Below are 19,939 nucleotides of genomic sequence, written 5' to 3'. Positions count from 1 at the left end.
AGCATTTCAGTTTCATTGTGTGTGACCCACTTATTTACATAAATTATCAAACTGATGTCAGTGTCCTGGACCAAGATACTTAGGTGACTTAAGTTACAAATTAAAGTCTCTTTCTACCCAGACACAGAACCAATTGTTGAAAGTAACACAATAAATCTTTTTGACCCATGGAATAGATTGAATTCTCCAAGAAAACTATTTAAGTAATGACTTGTAAAGTTTAAGTCTAATTAAAAAGCCCAACTAGGGTTTACACAAGGATACTCCTAAGACAATAACTGTAATTTATAATTCAATATATGTGTAGCTCATCATGGCTGTACAGACACACGCATACACAGGAAACAAACACACAGATACAGTGATTACTTCCAGGATGTCTTTAATTGATTACGCACATAAGTCAAAATAGTTCAACAAAATGTCACACAAAATATACATACATGACAACATACACATTGGCTGGAGAACTTTTGAAACAAATGAGGTTAAGTTAGTTCACCCTAACAAATTTTTCCATTTGTCATATTTTCTAAAAAAAAAAAATATTTGCTCATTTATCTTTAAATATTAACAAATTTAAAATTGTATTCTGATAGTTAAAAAATGCTCTAAGAAAACAAACCAGTTGACATTGAGCATATAGACATCACCCCATAAGTGACAGAATGATGTAATGAAACATAAAGTTTGTATTCTTATCAGATCATTTGCAAGTCAAAGGTCTGGACAAAGCATGTGATCTTCATGATGTGGAGTTACTAAGTTACTAACTAATACATCATTTCAAAACTGAATGGACTATTTGCAACAAGTATATTAAATTTATAAAGAATGTACTGTTATAATGTACTGTATCAGAATGGTCTGTTGTATATATATGTTAGCAACAACATGTCAATCTATAGAAGACCAAGACTGTATATATGAGCCTGGCAGTATAAAATACATTTCCGAAGTAGTCTATATACTGTCTAAATAAGACTTGAATGTGAAACAATCCTTCCTGACTCATGTGACTGCCATGTCTAGAAAAAGTCAAATGTTTTCTGGGTTGTAGAAGACATTCATAGTTTGTGCTGGCTATATTACAGGCGTTCAATAGTTCTATTTCAGATTTGTTTGTTCTCTCAGTATAGAGAATGATATTCATTTTGTATTTTTTTTTTTTTACAAAAAAAATGTTCCAACCTAGGCATTTTACATTTGGCCTCACTTGTAATGGACATGTTTCTATGTCTCTTCACACCTGGAGAAAATAAGTAACAAATATTCTGTCCTCTGCACAAAGGCAGGATGGGATACACTGCCTAGTAGTTGACAGAATGTTACTTTCTCACATAAAATCCAGAATTTCATGTTTCATTGATAAAAATCAATTTCGCTGCAAAAGATGCTTTAACTCACTGCTTGGCCGGGTAGGATCACTTGCAACTCTATGCTGAATGAGTGGACGGTCACATCAGGTAAAATCTGGCATTGACTTAAGTTCTGTTACCTGGCCAGGGATAACTAGATTTTGTTTTGTGGGTCATCCTTTGCATGAGCTAATAAGTATACAGGAGCAGTCAATATACAGGTGCTCATCACAATGATATCTGTTCAATTAATTAATAGAGTGGGCTCTATAAATACATACATACAATTTGAAGGATAAGACTAGATTTGACTAGGAGACTAGTCTCCAAAAATTCAACATTGCTCTTTCTGTCGTCAAGTTGGTCTAGTTTCAATAATTCACCTGCAGGACGACAAAGTCACACAAAATTCACACATCATGTAATACGTCAGTTTGTGAAACTACAGGTGTTCTGCTTTACTCTTTACAGGTGACTAGCTTTCAGACTCTGATACAATAGATATATCAGATATAGATATATATATATACAGGGTGGGGTATAAAGACCTCTGCCCTGGAAAAAATGCCATAACAACTGATTTAAAAAAAACAATCAAGGTGGCCACTTTTTTTTTTTCTTTCTGATTGTAAATTTTCTTGAGTTAATCAACTTTTCAACACTCAAGGCAGTATAGAAACTCATCTGTTCCAAACAAAGGGAAATCAAGTTTATAAAAACCCAAATAAACCTGAAAGTGTCATTAATGCCCTTCATCCTGAGCATGGTGGCAGCAAAAAAAAATTAATTAATACGGTATCTGCGTAAACAAAAAATTTCTGTTTGTATATAAAATGGATAAAAGACCCTATAAATAATGCCCCAAACTGAAGAATGAGCATTTAATTGAACACAACAAAATTTTTTTTTTAAACGCAATTTAACCAGAACATAGAATTGCTTGAAATTTTAGACAAAGACTTTTGTTACCGCTGAAATGTACTTTGAACCGTGTCATTTACAATCATATTTCTAATTCATCAGATCACTTGTATTCGAACCAAAACAATTTATTTGTCCTCACTGACATACTAGATTTCAAGCTTGACTGACTTGACCAACTTGTCCTTGTACTTGTCCAATACTTCATCCACTTCCGATTTAATAAATGTCTCAACCTGAGATGACGACATTCCAATAAATGTTGTGGGATTCACGCAGCCGTCCAGTTTTGACAAAATGGGCTTAAAATAGTCGTCTTTTTTTATCCTGTCAATAAGATCACAAGAAAGTCCTTCTTGCTTCATGACAGAAGCACTCTGTATTGCTAGACTACGGAGCTTCTCATGGCATTCCTGTCTGTTACCTCCTTCTTTTACCATGGCCATTAGAATGGCTTCACTTGCCATAAATGGAAGTTCATCCCCCAGTCTTTTGGCTATGACTTTGGGGTAAACCACAAGGCCTTCAAATATAGCCTGTAAAGTCATGAGAATAGCGTCTGCACCAAGGTAGGCTTCTGGAAGAACAACACGGCGGTTGGCACTGTCATCCAAAGTACGTTCCATCCACTGAACTGATGCAGTTTGTAGAGGGTTCATCACCAATGAGATGAGAAGCCTTGCAAGGGAGCAGATTCTTTCACATCGCATAGGATTTCTTTTGTAAGGCATAGCACTGGATCCTATTTGATCAGCTTCAAAAGGTTCTTCAAGTTCTTTAAAACTTGACAAAAGTCTAATGTCAGTACAAATCTTGTGAACTGTGGCACCAAAACTTGCAAAAACTGACAGAACCTCTGCGTCAACCTTCCTGGAGTACGTTTGTCCACAGATGATGAAGTGACTTTTAAAGCCTGCAAGCTCAGTAACCTTCCTATCCAGCTCTTCAACTTTGGCAGCATCTCCATCAAATAAAGCCAAGAAACTAGCCTGTGTGCCAGTTGTGCCTTTGACTCCTCGAAAACGAAGTTCACTGCTGACTCTTTCCATGTTCTTCAAATCCATGAGAAGATCTTGTGCCCATATACATGCCCTCTTACCCACAGTAGAAACTTGTGCAGCTTGTAAATGGGTATATGAAAGACAAGGGAGATCCTTGTGCTCCATGGCAAAGTTTCTTAGCAAAGCAATACATGTGGCAAGCTTTGGTTTAAGTATTTCCAATCCATCCCTGAGTACAATCAAATCTGTATTGTCACCGACATAGCAGGACGTGGCTCCAAGATGAATGATGGGAGCAGCTTTTGGGCAAACAGCCCCGAAGGTATGAACATGAGCCATCACATCATGCTTGAATTTTTGTTCTTCCATTGCCGCCTGCTTGTAATTAATGTTAGTCAAATTTTGGCTCATTTCCTCAAGCTGCTCATTCGTTATGTCTATACCAAGCTCCTTTTCGGCCTGAGCCAAATAAAGCCATAACTTTCTCCATGTTGAAAATTTTTTCTGATCTGAAAAATTAATTTTCATTTCTTTGCTAGCATAGCGAGATGAAAGTGGAGTCCTGTAGGTGTTGTAATCTGTGCTGTCTTGCGACATTTTTCAGCTGTCAACATAAACATTATAAATAAAATAGTTTCAAAGCATAGAAAAAAAATCAAAGAAATCAAAAGCAAGGTAATAAAGACACAAAATAAAACGTGCTTAGCTTATCAAATAAGATGAACAGAAAACAAGGAGATCTTGACTCACAAAAGACATGGGATACAATGAGCTTGGCTCATGACATTAGACATGATACGAGCTCGACTGGACAAAACAAAATAGGAACTGACCCCCCCCCCCCCCCCAATTATATACAGAGAGAGCTTTCCTTCTAAAGGCATCTCAAAAACTACATTATAATTGTCATAATATAAACAGGGCAATAAGAAATAAAAATAAATAAAATCCAATTAAATTATAGCCATAGCTAGCGCCTAGATAGATCCAGTACTTATGATCTAGCATGGAATACTATCTATACACTACTAGCAGGCCAATGATGGGCAAGTTAAAGGAATGTACACTTATATCTCTTAGACTTAGAAATATAATATATATATAAGTGAAACATGACATAGCACTAATAGCTCTATCTCTTCTATATAATTTACGATCTCATGTTTAATTCATGATGGTTGTCACGTGACAGTTTTCTTTCGTTGTTTTATCAGTAAGATCACGTGACTAAATGTTTGTTTACGCTTGGTGAATGAGGTCCAACAGAACAAATCCACGCACTGGATGTAAAGAAACTTCATAAGAAGTGTGTGAAGCTCATAGCTCTAGATCTAATCTAGTACAACTTTAGTACAAGTACACAAAAATAAATTTACTCAGATCTATCAGTTCTACATGCTGCCCACCTAAAATTAAAAGTAGTCTAACCATACCATGTGGACGAAACCAGGGTAGCAATATTGATTATATTCTATATAAAACAATAAAAATATATATATAATATACAAGAATCAGTCAAAATGTATTTACCTGCAGCCTTGAAAAAAAAACAATTATAAAGAACACAACAGGGTTACACAAGGTGGTATTGGGGTAGATGCGGAACACCAAGCTTCGGCAAAGGATGCCAGCAAGAAAAGGAAGTGACCACCTTGCTTGTTCCTTAAATCGGTTATTTTGGCGGTTTTTCTGGGGCAGAGGTCAGCTTCTGTTTGTGGACTGGTGTTAGGTCAAGTTTGGCATCCCAGTATATGATATCCTCCCCACTACATTTAAATTGGAGAAATTTAATTTTGAGGTAACAAGATACGAGTCTGAAACTTTTTCTGTTTGATCTGTAATCTTATTTCAATAGCAAAGGAAATATTAGTTTGGGAAGACAAAGGTTTCTTAGTGTAGTGTATTGTGGTCTTGAAATTGCATTGGGTCTATTACTATCTAATGTCTCTTTGAGGGTGAGCCATACCAAATTTAGATCATTTCAATTCTTGTGTTGTCAAAGTTTGTACAAGTTTCCCACACACCTGTCAAAGCAATATTATAAGACTGGACTCCAAATCTCTTGTAGAAAGTGAAAGGTGTAAAGTCAGGCTCCAACTGGGGGCTATGGATAGTCTTGAGACTAGAGGCTAATCTGTTGTCTAGATGTTTTTGAAAAAAAATTGTTTTAAAAAGCATATCTCTAAATGTGCCATAAGTTTTCTTAGCCAAATGTCTGTGATGAATTTCAAATGAAATATTTATTAGGCTACATTTTCAATTTGTCTTGTTCACTGGTGTCTTTTTTTCTAAATCCATGTAGTAAAATGTTTGCTTCAACTTTAAATTTATCTAAAGTTTCTTACACACAGATTGATGGTGTCCACACTAAACAAAAATTGAGAAATAAGATGACTGTCATCTTTGTTTCTTTTGTGTGAGCCATTGCTGTTTTTAATGGACCTCATTCACCAATCGTAAACAAACAACATTTAGTCACGTGATCTTATTGATAAAACAATGGAAAAAAAAACTGTCACGTGACAACCATCATGAATTAAACATGAGATCGTAAATTATATAGATGAGATAAAGCACCACGTGGCTAAATGTTTTTTGTTTACAATTGGTGAATGAGGTCCATTGACATAAATGACCAAACTAATGGCACAGTGTCCTGGACCAAGATACTTAGGTGACTCAACTTTTACTACTTGGATTCACTGAAGTTAGAAATTGGAGTCTCTTTCTACCCAGACACAAAGCCAATTGTTGAATTAAAAAATATATATATATATCTTATTGTCCCATGAAATCAGCCAAGAAAACTATTTAAGTAATGACTTGTAAAGTTTAAGTCTAATTAAAAAGCCCAACTAGGGTTTACACAAAGATACTCCTAAGACAATAACTGTAATTTATAATTCAATATATGTGTAGCTCATCATGGCTGTACAGACACACGCACACACAGGAAACAAACACACAGATACAGTGATTACTTCCAGGATGTCTTTAATTGATTACGCACATAAGTCAAAATAGTTCAACAAAATGTCACACAAAATATACATACATGACAACATTTACATTGGCTGGAGAACTTTTGAAACAAATGAGGTCAAGTTAGTTCACCCTAACCAATGTTTTCACTGGTCCTACTTTATAAAACAAAATATTTGCTCATTTATTTGTGGATTTTACTTGAAATATTAACAAACTTTAAAATTGTATATGGATAGTTTTTAAAAAATAAAATGTTCTAAGTAAACAAACCAGCTGACATTGAGCATAGAGACATCACCCCATTAAAGACAGAATGATGTAATGAAACGTAAATACAAATCTCTGCAGGTGTATAAAACCAATGGACGGAATTGAAAAGAAACAGAGACAAAAATCAAAAGATCAATACAATGTACCAGTAATTCTTCAGTGTTGACCAAGCAGTTCAGAATGTTGGAACCAGCAATAACACCAAATATAAAGAAAACAAAAACAACTCAAGAGTTTGTATTCCTATCAGATCATTTGCAAGTCAAAGGTCTGGACCATAGACTTGTATATACTGTATCCAGACTGGACATGGAGATCTTTTAAAACTACAAAAAATGTCATGAAATTTAAAAAGTTGAAACAAGGCATTATTTTGTTAAGTAGCTATAAGAGGTATAGTTGTTGTTTTCAACGCTAACCTATGTAACATATAATTTAATTTTTAAATCTAGATCTAGTAGCCTAATTGAATATAAAAAATTAGAGTACTCTCATCTCATAATTATTATTTTGCAATTTTTAGATACATAATCTAGAAAGATCTAGGTAATCAATCTATTTAAATGTACATAAGATGATTAAAATCAACACACATGAATTATTTTGATCTAGGATTTTAAAAACATTATCTCAATGGAAATGGCTTTGTTTCATATATTAGCGTGAATATATAGTTCTGTAATAGCCCATTCTAAAGAAAATCAGAGAAATGATTTTGTATTATTTCTACACTTTGAAAACTAAAGATCATTACTTTTCTAAGCCAGAAATGATTGATTGGGGTGACTTCCCTTAGAGCTTGAAAAAGAGTTACGAACATAAAAATTTCTCTCTATATATAGGTCTGTGAATCGATCAATTGCGGATAAGAATTTGTTTCCGGTTTCCAGTCTAGATATAATATATAAATTTATGGTCTGGACAAAACATGTGATCTTCACAATGTGGAGTTACTAATACATAGTTTCAAAACTGAATGGACAATTTGCAACAAGTATATTAGTGTACAAATATGTATATAGAATGTATTGGTATAATGTACCTTATCAGAATGATCTGATATATATGTATGTTAGCAGCAAGGTGTCAATCTATAGAAGACCAAGACTGTATATATGAGCCTGGCAGTATAAAATACATAAATACATTTCCAAAGTAGTCTACATACTGTCTAACTTGAATGTGAAACAATCCTTCCTGACTCATGTGACCGCCATGTCTTGTGAATGTCAAATGTTTCCTGCCTTATGTTACTGCCATGTCTAATGAAAGTCAAATATTTTCTGGGCTCTAGAAGACTCATAGTTTGAGCTGGCTATATTACAGCTACACATTTGATGTGGATGACTAAGAGCTACCTTCATGTCTTTGTGTTTATTTGACTGTAGCAAATAGTTCTGCAATTTCAGATTCCTTTGTTCTCCAGTATAGAGAATGATATTCATTTTGCTTTTTTTTTTTTTTTTTTTTTTTTTTTTTTTTTACAAAAAAATGTTCCAACCTAGGCATTTCACATCTGGCCGTAATTGTAATGAACATATTTCTATGTCTCTGCATACCTGGAGAAAATAAGTAACAAATATTCTGTCCTCTGCACAAAGGCAGGATGGGATACACTGCCTAGTAGCTGACAGCATGTTACTTTCTGACATAAAATCCAGAATTTCATCTTTCATTGTTACTAATGAATGTTTAACTAACATGTAGTTAGCTCTCAAACTAATCATCAAACCAGTACAAAATGAAATACACAAAGTCACTGTAGAAATAGTTCCTGGGTTCCATAATTGTTACATTCTCAAGCTATTTAGTTGACCTAATTGTACATTAGTTTCCGTGGCTACATAAGTGCACAACAAAAAGATGGATGTCGTCTGAATGATGTCTGAGTAAAAAAAATTGGCACAAGAAACAAGGTAGTAGCTAAATATTATAACCTAACTTTGGGAAGGCATATCAATAATAGACATGCTAGAATGAAATCTTCAATGAGATAAAGATAAATCAAAGGCACAAATACAAAATTTTCTCTCTACGGACAATGAAATAAGTCCTAAGTCAACTGAAAGCAACATAAATGTCAACATAAATTCAAAGGTAAAAAATAGTTCGTCAGATATTTTGTCTCACTTCATTATGACATGGAGCTCAATTGATACAGTTTCTAAATAAGCTCACTTATAAATATTTGATTCATATGTACAGTCACAAGTTTTCTTATTCCACAGAACATCAGAAAAACTGAACTTATTAAGTTGTTCCCATGAAATTTGAATGATATGGAAATTTGACTGTACTTAGAATCATTTACAAAAGAAAAACATGAAAATAAATATGATGATAAAATAAACAAAGTTCTCTAAATGATTATAGTACATGAAAGTTAAATATAATGATAAAATGAAATCCACCTTTGTAGTGTCTACCAATGGAGAACGCACAGTAATACAGTCTATGAAATACAACTGGACCAAAACATTAGAGTAGCGATGAGTGATTTAAAACAACTTAAGTCAACAATGCATCAAAAGAAAGGACAAAATTGATTTCGTTGCAAAAGATGCTTTAACTCACTGCTTGGCCGGGTAGGATGTTTTATAATTTTCGGATGTTCCTTCAGAGTTGAAGATAATTACTTCCTAGTCCAAGCCTCACGCAGGACGACGGGGGATGGGAGCGGGCAGGGTTTGAACCCGGGACCATCGATGAATCTGAACGAGAGTCTAGCGTGCAAACCACACGACCAGGCAGCCATCCTTGCAACTCTATGCTGAATGAGTGGACGGTCACATCAGGTAAAGTCATGACATTGACTTAAGTTCCGTTACCTGGCCAGGGGATAACTAGATTTTGTTTTGTGGGTCATCCTTTGCATGAGCTAATTAAGTATACAGGAGCAGTCACTAAACAGGTGCTCATCACAATGATATCTGTTCAATAAATTAATACAGTGGGCTCTATAAATACATACATACAATTTCAAGGGCAAACAACTTTGGTTCAAGTCGAAAATGTTTAAGTTTATAAATAGCGAAATGAAAAAAAATCTATCTTTATGTACAAAACTGTTCACCTGTTCCAGTTCATAGAAAGGCTTTGAATATAAAGTTATAAAATACAAATGTTTAAGTTTATAAATAGCGAAATGAAAAAAATCTATCTTTATGTACAAAACTGTCCACCTGTTCCAGTTCATAGAAAGGCTTTGAATATAAAGTTATAAAATACAAATGTTGTGAATGTGGTACACTGGTTAAAAATCAAATCACAGATTTCATGACTGGCTATAGTGATATCACAGGCAGGGGCTGGACTGGTATAATAAGAGATATAGCATTAACAGAAACAAAAATACAGAGTATAATTGTTTTGTTTTTTCTTCTAGAATGATTGATAGTAATTAAACATTTTTATTACTTAAATTTTCTTTGAAAACAAAGTGAAACTGGACTTCACACTTTAAAAAAAAAATTAAATTTAATTACAAATGCTTCAAAAACAAAAAAAAGTATTTTAAAACAAAAAACTACACTAGAAGTTTGATCTGTCCTGTTCATAACATTTTATTTTATTAAACTTACTTTTTACAAAAGTTATTCCTTACAAAAACCAAACAATGGTTTAATTTGATGTTCCTAGTTGTGTAGGGATACAACACCAAGTCAATGTCTTTTCCTTGTCTACCCTGTAACACAGTGTTCTGACATTTCAAAGTGCCTAGCTCATGTGTCCAAAAGACACACAGTAATACTGAAACTATTTGTACATTAATAAGTGGCAATGAGATGTCTATTTTAAAAAAAATATTGTGTCAAAACATTTCCTTGTATTTGTTTTCATTTATACCAATGAGATAAACAATGAAATTTACTCTTGCCTGTGTAGGCGGCACAGAATACTGAATGAACTATATATATATATATATATATGTATGTGAGCCAGGTCTATGAGTATTGAAAACCTTAACCCTCTCAAATGTCCAGTTAATAAGAATTCAGTGACCGTGCTGTTAGCTGTCTATCAAGCTTTGTAACATCTGCATTTGCCTTTGTGTGTTACTGGGCTCTGCACTGGCTTTGTCTAGTAAGGCTTGACCCATGCACTCGTACAGCTTGTTGACTAGTGTTGCAGTGGCCTGGCGGAGCTCCACATTGCCCCCATGCACCGCTGCCCCGCTGGCATTCATAGAGCCGAGCAAGTGCCAAACTAGCGGCAGCACGTGAAGCACAATGGGCTGCTGCTTGCGGGGGTAAACTTTTTCAACTAAATCTGAAAGTTAAATTCACACAGGAAAAATTGGACATGTTAAACAAGTAAAGATTAAATAGGTTTTTGTTTTTTGGAAAACTAAACTTACATGTAAAGAGATTGCAAAGTGACCTACGTTCTGACTAAAAACTTACATGAGACCTTGTCTACCATATCAGCCTTACTCTTGGATGTTGCATTGATGGCTTGGTTGGCAAATGGTTGAACTAACATGGTCAGATCTACAAGAAAATGAAACTAATATGGTAAAATCTGAAGGAAAATGTTTTGATATTTCAACTTTAACATAGGAAATAGGTTCAGTGTTTATTTTTAAAAATTGCAAAGGTAAAAGAGAGATAAGTCAGTAACTAATAAATGAATCAAGACATTAAAGGCGTATAAATCTAGCGCGTCAGACATTTACACAGCTAAAACCAACATGGAAATCTCCTCAAATCTCAAACAAGACTAAAATTAGAATCTTTAACTCTAATGTCAAAGCGGTCCTACTGTACGGTTCTGAAACTTGGAGAACAACTGAAGCAACAACAAAAAAAAAGTACAGACCTTAATCAACAGATGATTGAGAAATATCCTAAAAATACACTGGTACGACAAAGTAGAAAACTCCAAACTGTATATATAGAGGTGCAGATCTTAGAGAGGATGTGGAGATGGATTGGTCACACCCTTAGAACAGAAACCAACAACAGAGCTAGGCAGGCCTTAGAGTGGAACCCCCCAGGGAACAAGACGTAGAGGAAGACCAAAAAGAACATGGCAACGCAGTATACTAGAGGAATCCAAGCGGATCGGAAAGAGCTGGGAAGCCATGAAAAAACTAGCATGAGACAGTGGAGAGTGGCCTGTTTTTGCTGAGGCCCTATGTTCCATGCGGAACTCAAAGGAATGATGATGATGACAAAATGAATCACTTCAAGTGTGAAAACTTCATCCTCAGCGCAACGATACACACAGCCTGTAGCTCAACATTAAGCAAATTACTTTCATAAAATTTTTGAGCAGAAAGATTTGCATAGTGAAATAACATGGATGGGAAGAAACAGACAGATCAGGCAAAGTAGAAATTGGTCTCACCCAAATTGTCTATCAGTGCATCCATTATTTCAGCCGCTGTGGAGTAAATCTCTTTATTCTTAGAGCTAAGGTTCGGAGCCACGGCGCTGACAGTGAGAGAGATGACACTCCCCATCGAGTCTTTGATCAAAGGGACAACATCCAGCATCACTTTCAAGGCAGACAGATTGACTTTGGAATTAGAATCGGTCAGTCTGGGCAAAAACTTGTCAAATATCTGTCAAGAAAGAAACAAAATGTGCAATTACAAAATAAGCTAGGAGGTCCATCGATGACACATTTTTTATCAAATATCACACATGAGTTTATATGCCCATGTATTTTACCGTTCAGCAACCAAAGTTTTAGTCAAACTATGTTTGAAAAGTAAACAGAATTCACTGACCTTAATAATTTGAGAAGACACTACTTGAGGATAAGTTTCACACATGGCTTGGAATTTGGAAATGCCTTCGTATCTCTGTTGCCAGTTATTGGCCGCCAACAAATCTGTCATATTTTTCACTTCTTCCATGCGAGCTTCATCCGTTCGAACAAGAGGGCGACGCTGAGTTTGAACGGGAGCTGCACCCTCTGCAGGACTGGATCAAGAAAGAAACAATTATGAAACTGAGCTCAAGAAACTAAAAAAGTTTGGATGGAAATAGTTTGTGATCAATGCTGAGCTAGTTTAGTGTTGCTAAAGTGGAGCTGGATTTATTTACATTCATTCCCAGTTGGATCAAAGAAATGAAGAATCACACGAGCGAGCCCTACTAGACTACTAGCACAACAATGTACTACTGACCTATTAGCTGACCCTCCACGCACAGAAGAATTTGATCGACTACCATGACCAGACTTCCTTGACCTTGCTGATGAGAGCTCACTTGGCCTTTCACCCAAACCCTGGATATTATAAGACAAATTATTGTGAGTCACAGGTAAAGAACTCTATGTAGCCAATGTAGTCAAACACTGAAAGACTTCAAACCTTTTGTTTCAAATTGTCCACAACATCTTGAACATTTCTCAACAAGTTGCCTGGTAAATGTTTGCTCAACATTTTCTCAAACTCTGGGTGAGACATTAACATGTGCAGTATTTTACGTCCATAATATCTGAAAGAAATACCATAGAATGTCTCTTAGCAAGTCCATAATATCTGAAAGAAATACCATAGAATGTCTCTTAGCAAGTCCATAATATCTGAAAGAAATACCATAGAATGTCTCTTAGCAAGTCTATAATATCTGAAAGAAATACCATAGAATGTCTCATAGGAAGTCCATAATATCTGAAAGAAATACCATAAAACATCTCTTAGCAAGTCCATGATATCTGAAAGAAATACCATAGAATGTCTCTTAGCAAGTCTATAATATCTGAAAAAAAAAACCATAGAATGTCTCTTAGCAAGTCCATAATATCTGAAAGAAATACCATAGAATGTCTCTTAGCAAGTCCATACTATATAAAGACAATATAGTTTAGTAAGTCCATAGTATCTGAAATAAGTAGCTGTTCAAAGTAAATCAACATTTCATGAAGTCAAAGTATTTCTCACTGTTTCTAGCTCAGTATATAAAAACAGAAACTACCAAAGAAATATGATGGGGACTCCAGTGATACAGAAGTGAAAGAAGTATGACATTGAATTAATTTTTTTAAGGCATTGACATTACCCAGAAAAAGGATGACAAATTTAAAATTTAGCTAACAACTTTATGATTTTTATTCCCATGGTTTTAGCTTTGGAGTTTCTTAGAATAAGTGGGGAAAATGTTTCTTTCCAAACTGATGCATAAATACCATAAACACAACTTTGCTTTTTATGTCAATAAATATTGAAACAAATATTAAAATGTTATCAAGAAAGGCAGTTCATCCAACTAAAAATTCATTGTTATAAATAAAGTCTAAGTCATTGAAGGCTCAATCAAGGTCATTGTTTTGTTTTTTTACAGAAGCAAAGACAGGAGCTTGAGTTAAAAGAAGCAAAAAAACATGAAATGCTCTGGTCATAGAAATCAGTCATCATCACTATAGAAGCCTATCAAGGCCCCCAGTAGAGTCTTGTACTTCTTCTAAATAGTTTTAGATTCATCCAGAACTGAAACCAAACAGAACTTCCACTCACCTCGTCTCCTGTGAACTATCCATAGCAAAATTGGCAACAGTTGGCAACACCCTATCAGTTATGTCCTTGACCCCACTCAGTATTTTACCAGCACCCATTTTCTCCACAAGTTCAACTACAAACTGCGCCGTAGTTTTACGAATCTGAACATTCTTGTGTCTGTCAATACATAAAGAAAAGAATTTTGATAACAAGTAAACAGAGTATATCAAGAAGAGGATCTTCATTGTAAGCTAATACTTGAGTAACATTCAACTTAATCCAAAACTCACGAGGCACCACCAAGTATTAAGGCCAGCATTGCTCTCTGCGGGCTCAAGTTGTCCACCAGACTGCACAAAGCTTTGTCCACATCCTCTCTGATGAACTGATTACTCTCTCCCCCCTTGGCCAGCAAGGTTTTGGCAGTAATCTCAGCCTCCTGGACAACACAAATGTGAAAATGATCAAAACTTGTGTCATGTATTTGTTATGACTGACTTATTTTATTTCACTATGAAATACAATCTTCATCATTTAATGTTGGGGGGGAACAGTGATAGAGTCTGGACTGCACACTTCTGACATTCAATAAAACTCAAATCAAATTAATCCAAAGTCAGTTGTTTTATTAAGTTGTTTTTATTTTTTTTCTTAAATAACCACTAAGGCTAGGACGTATATGAACTATATTAATGTATCAAGTCCAGGCTGCATGACTGGTAACAAATCTGACTCAAGGCTGTACTTACAGTGTCCATCCCTTTCTTCAGTGATTGAAACATTTCTCCAACACAAACAATGGCTAACCTTGAAACCTGAGACCTCAAGTTTTTGACCTGGTTCCAACAAGAAACAAGTTGAATGATTTTATTCATTAGTCTTTCCTTCATAAAAGAAAGGCAAATTAAGTACAAGAAAAACAAAACAAATTCACATCAAAAGAAAATATTTCGAGTCACCAGTCTACTCAACTTATTTCAAATCAGCCATAAAAATTGTATGAATCTTCTAACAATGTTGAATATCTAAAAATAACTTTAAAAAAAAGGGAGTCACTAACCATACACAACATTGTTGAGACACTACAAGCTTAGCAATTTTTACTTCATTCATTACAGGAATTTTTGGAGCCAGGAAGATAATGATGCGTATAGTAATTTCATAAACAATAGCCAATGTATTAGGATGTAATGATGTTAACAAACTTACCTCAGAGACAATAGCCAATGTAATTGAATGTAATGATGCTAATACTGTATCAGGATGATATACACACATTCTCCTCAACATAGTGATGCCTTCACATTTGGTTTCCCTAAAACATCAAATATTTGTCAATTCATTTGTTCACCAAATTTTTGTATTTCAAGTAGTTTTTTTTAGTAACAAAATGAAAACCAACAATCTCAAAACATTGTAACAAAACACCTGACTGAAGCCTTACAAGTCAAAACATTGAAAGGTGACTACCAAAAATGTAGCCATTTGTACTAGTCTGATTTTTGTCAATTAGTCAAGTCTTTTATTATATAAAATTAAAACATTTTATATTAAAAAAAACAACTTGAAACCATAATCTCATAGTTGTGTTTTTTAAATTGTTATCAGTGTTAGTATTATGTTAATGTTAGTTGTTTCTTGACAAACTTTTTTATTTCAAAACTGCTGATTTTCATTAAATTTAAGATGATGAACAGTTAGTATTAATACAAACTATTCAGCATTATTAAAGCTAATCACCAACTTTGGGCCCATGTTTAAGATTATTTTAAAAAATTCACACCCATAATGTTTATGTCTCTTAGATAGTTAGGGTCTAAAGCATACAGAATGTATGTTTGTTATTATCACCAGTCTACAGTATGTGCCATTAAGACTAAGAGACTAAGACTAAGACTGCTTTATTGATCCTTACGGAAATTTGTTGTGATTACAAGGACTCGTTTCTCATATAAAGACAACACAACAGAAACATACACATAAATACAACAGACAACATGAAGAGTTCATTCAGCGACTACACACAGGTATCTTGGTGCATTTCATGTTCCCTGATCAAGGAGTGGCGGTGATAGAGTCTGACCGAGTGAGGTACGAACGAGTTTTTGTACCGCTCCGTTCTTGTTTTGATTGACAGCAGTCGCCCACTTCGCGACGACCTGGCGTAGTTCTGATGGAGCGGGTGGCCGTTGTCTTCCAAGATTTTTTCGATTTTTCTTAGGCACGTTTGTTCAAAAAGTTCCTTTAAATGTGGTAATGTTGTGAGTGTAATTTTTGATGCTTTTTTAATGATGTTTTCTAGACGTTGCAACAGTTTAGATGAGGCGTTGCCTTGCCAACAACTTATTCCGTAATGTTTCTCTACCAATCTATGTTCTGTATATTATTACAATCACTAATGTTTCTCTACCAATCTATGTTCTGTATGTTATTACAATCACTAATGTTTCTCTACCAATCTATGTTCTCTATGTTATTACAATCACAAATGTTTCTCTACCAATCTATATTCTCTATGTTATTAAAATCACAAATGTTTCTCTACCAATCTATGTTCTCTATGTTATTACAATCACAAATGTTTCTCTACCAATCTATATTCTCTATGTTATTACAATCACAAATGTTTCTCTACCAATCTATATTCTCTATGTTATTACAATCACAAATGTTTCTTTACCAATCTATATTCTATATGTTATTACAATCACAAATGTTTCTCTACCAATCTATATTCTGTATGTTATTACAATCACAAATGTTTCTCTACCAATCTTCTTGTTCCAGTTTTTTCATGAGATCCCTCAGTGCCCCTTCACTGTCTTTGAAAGGCTTCCAGTCCTCTGGGCTTTCCCCATCCAGCGGGGTGAAGTTGGACATGACTGGCATTGGGTAGGTGGACACTGGTTCGTTGCTCCTACAACACCAAACAAAAAAACACAGAAGCTTCACAATTAGTTATTGAGGCTTAAATTACAGTGGGGCTTTTTTTTTTTTTTTAAAAACTATTTTCGAAATAGAAAATCTTTTACATCGAGAAATCAAGACTAACGTTTTTAATGTCTTTCGTGTAGTCACAGCTGGGGCTTGGGGCTTAGGTGGATATGCTGCTAAGGGCTTGGCCAAGGGGCTTGGACTGTTGTTCACAATTATATTGGTTGGTGATGTCGGCCTGTTTAAACTGGTTCCTGAACCAGATGCTGAGCCAGATATTGACAACGCTGAAAAGAAAATTAGATTGTGTGATTATCTGAGATTTTCGAATGGCAATTCTGATCTCAACAGGAATACTTCTACTACTGTGGTGATTAAAAATATTTAATAGGCGTGCATGGTAAGTGCATTGGACTGCCACTAGTTAAAACCCTGCCTGCTGTCAGGAAGTTTCTGATTACAAGTCATTTTATTATTTTACTTAAACAAGCTGAACCAAGTTGTACACTTTCAGTCTAGTCTAACAAAGAGTGTGAACGCTTCTATTTACCCTTTTCAAAGAATTCACCATCAAGGTTAACATAGTTACACTCGGAAATTGAAATAATGAAAATATTTTTTTAATTTCAATTATGGCTTGACATGTAAAATCAAACAGTGTAAACCAATGATTACCAAAGAATTCATATATTGGATAGAATTTTGTTACATTCATCAATCGGCACTTAGAAATCTAAATAAAATAACATTGAAATGTAATTCCTAAGTTAAGATAGTTAATCTTTTTTTTTCCCCCTATGTACGTGAAGACCTACATTCAATCAGACTGTGGATACTCTCAGCACTTGACAGGCGTTTGAGTTTTTCTTGCTGGCGCTCTCTTTCTTTTCGAAGTTTCTCTTCTTTCTCTCTTTCTTTTCTCTCTTCTTTCTCTTTTTCTCTCCTCTCCTTCTCGATTCTTCTCCTCTCGTCCTCTTCTAGCCTCTGTTGATGTTTCATAGCAACTTTTTCTTTCAAAGACTGAGTCAGGCTCAAGTTTGTTTCCTTGAAGGGGCATGATGAAAGAAATACCACGATTAGATTTGAGAGATAATAGGCCTACAGGAATAGAAACTTTAAAAAGACTTCTTGACTCTAGCCAAGTGTGAAGTGTACAAAGTTTTGATCAATTTTACTTCCACACTAGTATACTGCTTCCATAGGTAGGTAAACATTTATTTAAATTGAACAAGTTCGACTATTATGTTATTTAAGCAATAGAGACAAACCCTTAGTGTAGGATTACTATTTAATAGTCGATCAATCGGAGGATGCTTAAAAACTTTAAAGTTGTCATTGTAATAAAAATGGGCTGAAAAGTGTGTGTCACTGTCGGAATATAATATACTTTGAATTGAGAAGCTGAAGAAAAGTCACAGAGTGTACGGAGTTGACTTTTTGTTTTTGGCCGGGAGGGGAGGCGGAGTGATAATGATACTAGAATTATACATGCCCAAAATATGAGTGCAGGCATGTGTTGGTCACACTATAGAGCGTGTCTTTCCAAATAAAGCCCATAGTCTATGTTGTAGAAATAATGATGTGCAGGTTAAAAAAAATAAAAATAGGGGAGCGAAGAGCGAGAGAGAAGGAAAGAGGGAGCAGGCCCTGAAATTTCATTGTAACAGATACATACACTCCTAATACTATTTGTAAACATTAATAAAGCATTTAAAAACCAGCGGATGTTTTTGCAAATTACATGTAGCTCTACAACAGATGGGTCATGTGCAAAACAATAAAATTAAGTCATTACGTCATCAAAATCTTCATCCACACCAGAGGTCTCTGAACTGTAGCTGGACAAATCAGCTGTGCTGTGCATGGCCACACCCACCACTCCAGCTGGAATGGTTTTGACATCCATCCGTCTTCGCTCCAGTCTGTCTTCATGAGTCGGAACAGGTGCATGGTCCAAGTTATTGGAGATATCAAACATACCTGGACAGAACACACACACACAAACATTAAAGTGACGCAGCAACTAAGGTAATTTAAACATGGCCATGTTTCTTAACAAGTTGTAAGAATCAAAAAAATTTGTTCATTTAATGTTTATTAATCTTAAACAGAAGACAGAATAAAAATAAAAGCTGAAAATACTGTATGTTAGCTGAAATTTAGATTTTAGATGTGAAAAAAAAATCACTCATTAATGCAGCCGTGAAAATAAAAATATGTCAAGCAAAATAAATTCATCACTTCTAATGCAAAAAAAAAAAAAAAAAGCTTTAACAAATGAAATGAAAACTGCTGTGTATTACTAGATCTATTGGTCAAAATCTAATGATTCAACTTTAAAAAAAAATATATTAATTTGCTGGATTAAGCCCAAGTAGCTTTAAATAAAAACCCCAGATAAACCCAGTCCCCAATAAATGTTTACCATGTTATGATTTGTATCTTAACCTACCCTTGCCCACAAGAGTGATGCCCTTGTCACCAAGGTCATCTATGTCTTGGACAACACTTCCTGGCAAATACATGATGGGTTGTCCACCAGATGAGAAAGATGACAGTGAGCCTGTAAATGTGGATTGGTCTATTTACCCTTTTCAATGAATTCACCATCAAAGTTAACATAGTTACACTTGGAAATGCAAATTGAAATTATGAAAATATTTTTTTAAAATTTAATTATGGCTATTAGAAAATTGTAGTTTTTTTTTTAAATGACATGTAAAATCAAACAGTGTATACCAATGATTCCCAAAGAGTTCATATATATATGATAGAAACATAATATTGCCAGGTTAGAGCAGATTAAAAGGTAGACATATTTTCATGACATTACTCCAATCAAATTTAGCAAAATTGTAAACATTCTCTGTTATCAGTTCCTAGAACAATAAATAACTAAAAGTACAGGTTTAACTGAGGCAGACGCAAACTCTTTGAGAACCACTGGTGTAAAGAAATAAAAAATAAAACTGTAAAATATGTAAGAAACAAAATTTAAAAAAATGCAAATCAAATCAAAA

The 19,939-nt window shown here is 34.6% G+C and overlaps 2 protein-coding genes across 6 annotated transcripts in view; both read right to left on the bottom strand.

Annotated features, from left to right (window-relative positions):
* Window positions 1-365: 365 nt before the first annotated feature.
* Window positions 366-7,828, bottom strand: LOC106051483 (adenylosuccinate lyase-like). The gene is made up of 2 exons (XM_056022861.1): window positions 4,811-7,828; window positions 366-3,884 (listed from the first exon to the last, which is right to left on the bottom strand). Exon 2 carries the CDS (start codon window positions 3,875-3,877, stop codon window positions 2,429-2,431), a length of 1,449 nt encoding a protein of 482 aa, XP_055878836.1. The 5' UTR covers window positions 3,878-3,884; window positions 4,811-7,828; the 3' UTR covers window positions 366-2,428.
* A 151-nt stretch (window positions 7,829-7,979) lies between these two features.
* The window catches only part of LOC106054210 (TOG array regulator of axonemal microtubules protein 1-like), a 47,075-nt gene continuing 35,115 nt past the window's right edge, over window positions 7,980-19,939 (bottom strand). For 3 of the 5 annotated variants that reach the window (XM_056022855.1, XM_056022856.1, XM_056022859.1), the window contains 15 exons: window positions 19,372-19,482; window positions 18,715-18,899; window positions 17,735-17,963; window positions 17,038-17,206; window positions 16,756-16,902; window positions 15,195-15,300; window positions 14,735-14,821; window positions 14,276-14,424; window positions 14,004-14,162; window positions 12,858-12,984; window positions 12,672-12,772; window positions 12,270-12,465; window positions 11,885-12,101; window positions 10,939-11,025; window positions 7,980-10,804 (listed from right to left, as the gene is read on the bottom strand). In XM_056022855.1, coding sequence (XP_055878830.1) covers window positions 10,545-10,804; window positions 10,939-11,025; window positions 11,885-12,101; window positions 12,270-12,465; window positions 12,672-12,772; window positions 12,858-12,984; window positions 14,004-14,162; window positions 14,276-14,424; window positions 14,735-14,821; window positions 15,195-15,300; window positions 16,756-16,902; window positions 17,038-17,206; window positions 17,735-17,963; window positions 18,715-18,899; window positions 19,372-19,482 — 2,330 coding nt within the window. In that variant the 3' untranslated portion in view covers window positions 7,980-10,544. The other 2 variants (XM_056022857.1, XM_056022858.1) reach the window with 2 other exon arrangements.

The sequence above is a fragment of the Biomphalaria glabrata genome, chromosome 3, assembly GCF_947242115.1.
Source record: "Biomphalaria glabrata chromosome 3, xgBioGlab47.1, whole genome shotgun sequence".
NCBI lineage: Eukaryota > Metazoa > Mollusca > Gastropoda > Planorbidae > Biomphalaria > Biomphalaria glabrata.
This window is presented reverse-complemented; position numbering and strand designations above follow the sequence as displayed.

What these genes read in the sequence shown, in the direction of transcription:
- LOC106051483 (XM_056022861.1), bottom strand. Translation starts at nt 3,877, where the DNA reads ATGTCGCAAGACAGCACAGATTACAACACCTACAGGACTCCACTTTCA.